Source organism: Procambarus clarkii, chromosome 33 (genome assembly GCF_040958095.1).
Source record: "Procambarus clarkii isolate CNS0578487 chromosome 33, FALCON_Pclarkii_2.0, whole genome shotgun sequence".
Lineage (NCBI taxonomy): Eukaryota > Metazoa > Arthropoda > Malacostraca > Decapoda > Cambaridae > Procambarus > Procambarus clarkii.
This window is the reverse complement of record NC_091182.1, coordinates 24160608-24170561: the sequence shown is the minus strand read 5'-3', so window position 1 is coordinate 24170561 and position 9954 is coordinate 24160608. Positions and strand designations below refer to the sequence as shown.

The window sequence follows — 9954 nt, the reverse complement described above, 5'->3', positions numbered from 1 at the left end:
GTGAGAACTGGACGTAAGCCCACTTTCCGTGACTTTGCATTTGATGCTGCAATACAGTTATTAGGAAAGTTTGCAAAAGATGTCCCAGGTATTCAGCGGCCCATCATAAACCCACTGTTGCAGCATGCTGGTACTCCACGCCTCGCTCACACTGAAGGCTTCCTAGCACACAAACTTAAGTATTTGCCACCAGCTGGGAAGCGTGCAATAGCCCAACGTGATTGCTTGGTGTGTAAAACAACGACACGTAGAGACAAGAAACGGAAGCTTGTGCAAACATGGTGTGAAACGTGTGGTATCCCATTATGTGCTGTCGACTGCTTCAATGACTACCACAGTCTAGAAAACTTCTAAGTGTGCTTCAAAGTGTGTATAGCGTGTGCGAGTGTGTAAATATGTAAACATATAAGCAGATAGCGTGTGCGTGTGTGTAAATATATACAAATATAAGCAGAACATACAATATAATAGACTGTAATGACATATTATATTGCCGTAATTGAAAACATTTGTGTGCGCCTGTGTATACTCAAATATGCAACAATTATTGATACAAAATATGTTCAAACAGTATTTGAAACACAATTAGTGAAAAAAATTAGATAAAATGCGCTTAGACATTGTAAATAAATAGCGTGAAAATATATTTGTGGCAACTCTGGCTGTTTGAGGACCGCGCGCAACACCTCTGGGGCGTGTACTGCATGAGCGAACATGCAGATTGTGACGTCATCACTGAGCTCTATTTCCGGCTCTATTGCAACAAAAGTAAGTACAATAGAATTTTTTTTTATTTTTCCCGTGATCAGTGAACAGAACTTAACAGATTAGCAAAAAAAAAATTTTTTTTTTTTTCAAAATGACATGCGCCTGTGCGGATGGCAGGATATTAGACCCCGAGCATGTTAAGGGTTAAACAAGCTACGAGGATGAGGAAAGGGGACGTTCCCTCCATGCTAGATTTGATATTTACCAGGAAGGAGGAAGAAATATTTGATATTCAGTACCTTCTTTCCTTGGGTCACAGTGACCAGGTCTTTTTGGGAGTAAAGTATGCAATGCATTATAATCAGGAAGAAAATAAGGAGGTTGAAGCAGTTGAAAAACCTGACTTCAGGAGAGGACATTATGGCGACCTTAGAAATTTTTTTATTGAGTATAATTGGACAGACTTGTTGCTAGGCAAGGAATGAGATGTATGTCAAGTTTTGTGAAATATATGATAAAGGCACAAAAAAATTTATACCAAAACAGAGATGCAGAACTAGGAAACAGGATTGGTTCAACAGAAGTTGCGAGAGGGCCAGAGACCAAAAGACACAAAAATGGAATCAATACAGGAAGAGGCCAAACCCCCAAACATACCAGCGATAGAAAGATGAGAGAACAACTACACGGCAGTGAGGAGAGAGGCAGAAAGAAATTTTGAAAAAGGGATTGCAAACAAATGTAAAACAGAACCAGATCTATTCTATAAATTCATACACAACAAATTGCAGGTAAAGGATAATATTCAGAGGTTGAAAATGGGAAATAGATTCACAGAAAATGAAAAGGAAATGTGTGAAACATTAAACGAAAAGTTCCAAAGTGTGTTTGTACAAAATTAAATCTTCAGGGAACCAGACACAGTAAGAATTCCAGAGAACAACATAGAGCACATAGAGGTGTCTAGAGACGAAGTGGAAAAAATGCTCAAGGAGCTAAGTAAGAACAAAGCAGTTGGTCCAAATGGAGTTTCACCATGGGTTCTGAGAGAATGTGCACCTGAGCTCAGCATTCCACTTCAACTGCTTTTTCAGGCATCCCTGTTTACAGGAGTTGTAGCTGATGTGTGGAAAAAGGGTAACATAGTTCCAATCTACAAAAGTGGAAGCAGGGAAGACCCCCTCAATTATAGACCTGTATCATTGACAAGTGTAATAGTCAAAATATTGGAAAAAATAATTAAAACTAAATGGGTAGAATACCTGGAGAAAAAACATAATATCAGACAGACAGTATGGTTTTCGATCTGGAAGATCCTGTGTAACGAACCTACTCAGTTTTTATGATCGAGCCACAGAGATTTTACAGGAAAGAGATGGTTGGGTTGACTGCTTCTATCTGGACCTAAAAAAAAGGCTTTTGACAGTTCCCCATAAGAGGTTGTTCTGGAAGCTGAAACATATTGGAGGGGTGACAGGTAAGCTTCTAACATGGATGAAAAATTTCCAAACTGACAGAAAAATGAGGGCTGTAATCAGAGGCAAGGTATCGGATTGGAGGAATGTCACGAGTGGAGTACCACAGGGTTCAGTTCTTGCATCGGTAATGTTCATTGTCTACATAAATGATCTACCATTGGGAATACAGAATTATATGAACATGTTTGCTGATGATGCTAAGATAATAGGGAAGATAAGAAACCTAGATGATTGTCATGCTCTTCAAGAAGATCTGCACAAAATAAGTATATGGAGCAACACTTGGCAAATGGAATGTGGAATTGGAGAACATAGACCCCACATAACCTATAAATTATGTGAGAAGTCTTTAAAGAATTCTGACAAAGAAAGGGATCTAGGGGTGGTTCTAGATAGAAAATTGTCACCTGAGGACCACATTAAGAATATTGTGCGAGGAGCCTATGCTACACTTTCTAGCTTCAGAATTGCTTTTAAATACAGTGACACCTCGATTAACGAGCGGCTCTATTTACGACCATTTCCAGTAACGAGCAAGTCACTCGCAGCAAATTTGTGTCTATTGACGAGCTTCACCTCTATTAACGAGCAAAACCACATGGTGCTTCCTAGCGTCTCGCGGGTTCTCGCAAATTCTCGGACACCAGTGTTGTTGTTGTATCGTGCACGACAAGCATCCCTCTGCATTTATTTGTGCTTTTCTTTTTTTTTTTGTGGTTTTGTGACTACAATTTGTAACGCACGATGTCACCAGAGAAGCTGCTTGATAAAGTTATTGTTGTCAAGATGAAGAATGACACAATTACTGTGGATTTGAAGAAGGAAATTATAGCAAAGCATGAGCGTGGTGTATGTGTGACTGATCTCACAAGGAAGTATGGCAGGGCCTCATCAACAATGTGCACCATTAGAAGGGGATGAGGAGGTAAGGGAGGATGCTGCCTCTTCCAGTGAGATCAGGGAAGTGTTGGGAATGTTTGAAAAGTTGATGGCATTCTTGGAAAAACTGCCCTCATAAAGCAGTAACAACCCGGTGTGTAAATATGTTTAATGACAATTTGCTGTCTTGTTTTAGGAACGTTCTAAAACAAAGACAAAAGCAATTGTCAATAGATACATTCTTTGCAAAAGTAGAGAAAAGAAGAGCCAGTGTTAGTGAACCACAACCCGGTCCCAGTGGGGTGAAATTCCCAAGAAGAGAGAGCCTGCCTGACTCAGAGGTGGATTCTCCTTCCACACCATAACCCCTCTCCTCCTTCCCACCTCCCCATCGTCTCCCTCAAGCCAGCAACGACCCTTCATAAGGTAAAGTAAACATGAAAACAGTACAACAAAATATTTATAATTACATGTGAAGTATTATATTTACATAAAAAAATGTCATCCAAGTATGCATGTTTTTGGGAGTGGAACGGATTAAATTTATTTCCTTTATTTTAAATGGGGAAATTTGTTTCTTAAGACGAGTTTTCCACATAACAAGCTCGGTGGCAGAATGGATTAAACTTGTTAATCGAGGTGCCACTGTACATGGATGGAGAAATACTAAAGAAATTGTTCACGACTTTTGTTAGACCAAAGCTGGAATATGCAGCGGTTGTATGGTGCCCATATCTTAAGAAGCACATCAACAAACTAGAAAAGGTGCAACGACATGCCACTAAGTGGCTCCCAGAACTGAAGGACAAGAGCTACGAGGAGAGGTTAGAGGTATTAAATATGCCAAAACTAGAAGATACAAGAAAAAAAGAGGCGATATGATCACTACATTCAAAATAGTAACAGGAATCGATAAAATTAATAGGGAAGAATTCCTGAGACCCGTAACTTCAAGAACAAGAGGTCATAGATTTAAACTAATGAAACAAAGCTGCCGGAGAAGGTGGTGGAGGCCAAAACCGTCAGTAATTTCAAAGCGTTATATGACAAAGAGTGCTGGGTAGACGGGACACCACGAGCGTAGCTCTCATCCTGTAACTACACATAGGTAATTAACACTTAGGTAATTAGATGTCCGCGGCTGTTCAACATCCTACCAGCGAGCATCAGAAATATTGCCGGAACAACAGGGACATCTTCAAGAGAAAACTAGACTGTTTTCTAAAAGAAGTTCCGGACCAACCGGGCTGTGGTGGATATGTGGGCCTGCGGGCCGCTCCAAGCAACAGCCTGGTGGACCAAACTCTCACAAGTCAAGCCTGGCCTTGGGCCGGGCTTGGGAAGTAGAAGAACTCCCAGAACCCTATCAAGCAGGTATCAAGCAGGAGGGAGGGAGGGAAGGGGGAGGGGGAGTGGGAGTGTCTGGCACTCTGAATTAGTAGCGAAGCTTCAAGTACTAGGCATTTCAGACTCCATCGTAGAATGGATTCTAATAGTACTTCTCAATGGAGCAGAATACGAAACCCACATAATTGGTGTCAGCGTACCACAGGGTAGTGTGCTTGGTCCTATGCTGTGGAATGTCTGTTTCAAAGATCTACTTCACCTCATTCCTGAAGTTTAAGCCTATGCTGATGACTGCATGCTAACCTTTAAGTATGAAAAGGAAGACACGATGCATCAATCACCAACTTTCGTCAATTTCTACCTGGGGAAGATGACAGGTCACATTTGCCGCTGAGAGAACATAGGCGATGATGATGACTGCATACTGCAAATTGGACAAGCTTTCAAATGGGCAGCAAAAACCTAGAGCTCAGAGATGAAGTTGTCACATATTGGGAATGAAGTATAACTCTGTGACAATGAAGAGCCACGTGCCTAACCTAGCCCACAAACAGCCAGAATACTTACAGCCCTATGGTGCATCTTACACCTTTTTGATAGCAGAGGCTGCAAAACCTTATATGAAACACAAGTTCACTCCCATCTAGAGTATGCACCCCTCTCCTGGATTGCCTTTCCACTATCATTCATCAGACTTTTGGACAAAGTGGAGAACCATGCAAGAAAGCTCATCTCTAGTCTTGACCAAGTCTGGTAGGAACAGTCTGTACATCAGAGCCTGCAACATCGTCGCGATGGTCTTACTGTTATGTACAAGGCCAACATTCTCAAAGCTACGCACCTGGCTCAGCTTTGTGGACAACCAGTAGTTGGCACCCGTGACACAGGGCTCTCAGCCATCAACAATCTCATGCTGGAACTGCCTTTCTCAAGAACATGATCAATCAACGATCAATCATTCTTAGGCTGACTCGCATTTGGAACTTGTTCTTTCAACATGTTAATACATGGGAGATCAGGTCCATATATCCAGTTAGAAAATTCTATTGTGAACAATTTGATACCAAAATGGACGACATAGCATGAAATTTAAGGTGAGGAAACTGTAAAGAGTATACTAATTTTAGTGTGGTTACGCGCTCATGGGTAACACTCGGCCGATTTTCATGTTTTATGCGGGGAGACATGCTGGGATTTTTTACCTTATATGCACATATACTCTTTTAGAGAATTCTATTGCGAACAATATGATACCAAAGTGAACGTCGTAGCACAAATATTTAGGTCAGAACACTGGAAAGGGTATACACATTTTTAGTGTGAGTGCGCACTCACAGAAAACTCCAGGCCGACCTTGAGGTGGACCGAGACGTGCACCCTGGGTTGCACAAAGTGTTAATAGGGATTTAGGATAGGACAGAGGAAAAGAATGGTGCCTAACTACTAAGACAGTCGGGGGATTAAACGCCAACTTGCAAGAAGCAAGACCGTCACTTTAGAGAGAGTGAGTGAGTGAGTTAAGAAGAGAGTGAGCGAGCTAGGGGAGAAGAGTGAGTGAGTAAGTTAGGAGGGAGTGAGTTAGGGGAAGAGGGATTTATGAGAGAGGGAAAGAGAGAGAGAATGAATGAGTTAGTGGGAGAGAGTGAATGAGAGAGTTATGGAGAGAGTGAATGAGAGTTATGGAGAGAGTGAATGAGAGAGTTATGGAGAGAGTGAATGAGAGAGTTATGGAGAGAGTGAATGAGAGAGTTATGGAGAGAGTGAATGAGAGTTATGGAGAGAGTGAATGAGAGAGTTATGGAGAGAGTGAATGAGAGAGTTATGGAGAGAGTGAATGAGAGAGTTATGGAGAGAGTGAATGAGAGAGTTATGGAGAGAGTGAATGAGAGAGTTATGGAGAGAGTGAATGAGAGAGTTATGGAGAGAGTGAGTTAAAGAGGAGAGAGAAAAAGAGTGAGGGAGGGAGGAGAAGAATGATGCAGTGAGAGAGTGAGTGGGCGTTAGCGTTTACCACCTACACAACCCCAACAAAAGACCAAAGAGTTATGTAGACATAAATGCTACCACACCCTGAGTTTTTAATTACTTTTTATACTGAAACTTTAAGATCAAGGTCTAAGAGTGAGGCAAGGGAAATCAGATCTTAATGTTCTTAGTGGCTAGGTGTGGGCACGACTAGAGGCAAGGAGCCATGCCCCTTTCAGCTCAGTTGCTGCCAAATCACTTGGTGTTTACTGTAAAGGGATTCAGAACTGACATGCAGTGCTGGCTGGGAGTCAGGACTAGGCTGCCTTGTGATGATAATCGGTACTAATGAGTTATGAGCTTGTTTGAGTGAATCCTTTTTACTGTGTGACTCCTTTGTGGATTTGTTTGGTGGTTTTCAAGGCTTCATTTTCTATGAACTCTGTAAAGCTGCACTGACTTTCTGGAGGCTGCTTCTGGTAAGGTAGTGAATTGTCATCTACTTCCTACACCACTCATGAAGGGGTCAGGTTCTGGCTCTGGTTCCCGGTAGTCCAAACTTAATTATCCACAACTGATGTGACCTTTTAGTGTGAAGCAATCTCAGGAAGATCGCTTCAGGGAGCCACCCGAACCAACTGAAAAGCCACAATTTCTCCAGAAATTGGCATTTCATTACATTCAACGCTTTTCTACAGGATCGTGTTTGGCATTCTTAACAAATTTGAGGGAAAAACCCAGTGGGAAAATTTGGGCCCATGTTTAAGAGGGATTGTATATTTAATGGGAGCTCTATATTTTGGAAGATGCACTGTATTACCTGCTTGCTTGATACCTGCTTGATGGGGTTCTGGGAGTTCTTCTACTCCCCAAGCCTGGCCCGAGGCCAGGCTCGACTTGTGAGAGCTTGGTCCACCAGGCTGTTGCTTGGAGTGGCCCGCAGGGCCACATACCCACCACAGCCCGGCTGATCCGGAACTTCTCTTAGAAAACAGTCCAGTTTTCTCTTGAAGATGTCCACGGTTGTTCCGGCAATATTTCTTACAGTCGCTGGGAGGACGTTGAACAACCGCGGACCTCTGATGTTTATACAGTGCTCTCTGATTGTTCCTATGGCACCTCTGCTCTTCACTGGTTCAATCTTGCATTTTCTTCCATATCGTATATTACTGTACATTACTATACATATGCTATATTTCAGTAGCTATTAGGATGCCTCAACAATTTTATTATGATAGTGAATAGATGTTTTCCTGTAAGAGGATGATTTGAACGTGCAATGCTGAAGAAGTGGCTGAAAGTTTTGGTTAATTTGTGACTAGATTGCTTTCATTATATAAAAATCAGACATAAATAATAAGGAAATAATAATTTTTAAGAGCAAATTATTTACAGACAGTTTATTTTTCACACAGGATGATGGTCAGGAAAAGACTGTGAAAGAGGCTGGTTCAAGACAAGAGGATTTATTGAGCAACAGTAAGAATTCACCCAAGATAAAGAAAAACAAGATGCGGGGTGACGTAATAAGTACTATCGACCTTTATTCAAAATAAAGAAAAAGTTGGCACCATAAGGGTAACATAAAACTGTGCTCCTCTTTTGAGGAGCATTTAGTAAAAAAAAAATGTATTTGCTATATTATTTTTACACATTATACATTCCTTACAAAAATATTATGCAAATATCACAATCTCTTTTTTTTTCTTATTATTGTAAGAATTTATGGATGTATGATAAGCAAAGAACAGCATAATTAAAGTATGGTATGTAAATGATGCTCACTAGTGGGAAACTATAGCGTGTGTGTTCTTGAAGTAGCTGGCACACTGAAATCAAAGTTATGCAAACATGTATGAACTTTGAGTTTTGATGCATATTATGTCATAATTACTGTTATTTCTCATACTCTTGTTTGAATGTGTCAATGCCATATTATTTATTGTCAGATTTATAGCGATGAATGAAAGTGGGTAATTACATAAATTGTTAACAATGCTGCTCACAAAACAGTGATATTAATATTTACTGGTAGTACTTTATTGAAACATAAGAAGCCGAGTGCATTGGCAAAGTAATCTCTGGTTACACCTGGGAATAGCATAAGGGGCTATTTGTTTCTCAATATTTATAATATTTGAAATTATTGTTTTACAATTCATAATGTTTTGTTTTTGTAATATAGATCTGTGTTGTTATTCTGTTTATAGGATGTTCTCTAACTTGACTGTGTTCATGTGTACATGACAGTGTGCACACACATCCAGCTACTGTACCAACACTTGATATTTTATGAGTTTATTATTTAATAATATAACTATTTATGATATTTACAAATGTAACATTTCAGGTTATAATAAAGACATTCTAAAATAAATATAAGACAGTTTACATACATGTAATATATATATATATATATATATATATATATATATATAATATATATATATATATATATATATATATATTTATATATATATATATATATATATATATATATATATATATATATATATATATGTATGTATGTATGTATGTATGTATGTATGTTTTACCTAGTAGCCAGAATGATGCAGTACTCAGCCTTCTATGCAAGACCAAATTTGCCTAATAAGCCAAGTTTTCCTGAATTTATATATTTTTCTATTTTTTTCTTATGAAATAATAAAGCTATACATATCATTATGTAAGAGTTCATTTTGTTAAATTTGAGTTAAGACTAAGGTAGATATTTGACCGAACCTAACCAACCCTACCTAACCTAACCTAACCTATCTTAACCTAACCTAAACAAACACAACTAAGTCAATAATTTATGTTCTTAATATAATATAATAATAATAATAAACTAATTGGAAAACGTTTATGGAAAAAAGATCACTTGGCCTATTAGGCAAATCAGGCCTTGCATAGTAGGCCAAGAAGTGCGTTCTGGCTACTAGGTATCACATATGTATGTATGTGTATATATATATATATATAATATATATATATATATATATATATATATATATATATATATATATATATATATATATATATATATATATGTCGTACCTAATAGCCAGAACGCACTTCTCAGCCTACTATTCAAGGCCCGATTTGCCTAATAAGCCAAGTTTTCATGAATTAATGTTTTTTCGTCTACCTAACCTACCTAACCTAACCTAACCTAGCTTTTTTTGGCTACCTAACCTAACCTTACCTATAAATATAGGTTAGGTTAGGTTAGGTAGGGTTGGTTAGGTTCGGTCATATATCTACGTTAATTTTAACTCCAATAAAAAAAATTGACCTCATACATAGAGAAAAGGGTTGCTTTATCATTTCATAAGAAAAAAATTATAGTAAATATATTAATTCAGGAAAACTTGGCTTATTAGGCAAATCGGGCCTTGAATAGTAGGCTGAGAAGTGAGTTCTGGCTACTAGGTACGACATATATATATATATACACACACATTGTTAACAATGCTGCTCACAAAACAGTGATATTAATATTTACTATATATATATATATAATATATATATATATGTGTGTATGTATGTATGTCGTACCTAGTAGCCAGAATGCACT

At 38.7% G+C, this 9954-nt stretch overlaps 1 protein-coding gene across 4 annotated transcripts in view; it reads left to right on the top strand.

The window, feature by feature from the left end:
• The window catches only part of LOC123765285 (PDZ domain containing 8), a 187655-nt gene extending 179595 nt beyond the window's left edge, over positions 1-8060 (top strand). For 2 of the 4 annotated variants that reach the window (XM_045753829.2, XM_045753828.2), the window contains one exon: positions 7793-8058. In XM_045753829.2, coding sequence (XP_045609785.2) covers positions 7793-7933 — 141 coding nt within the window. In that variant the 3' untranslated portion in view covers positions 7934-8058. Of the gene's footprint in view, positions 1-7792 lie in introns of all 4 variants that reach the window. The other 2 variants (XM_069335479.1, XM_045753830.2) reach the window with 2 other exon arrangements.
• Positions 8061-9954: the final 1894 nt, after the last annotated feature.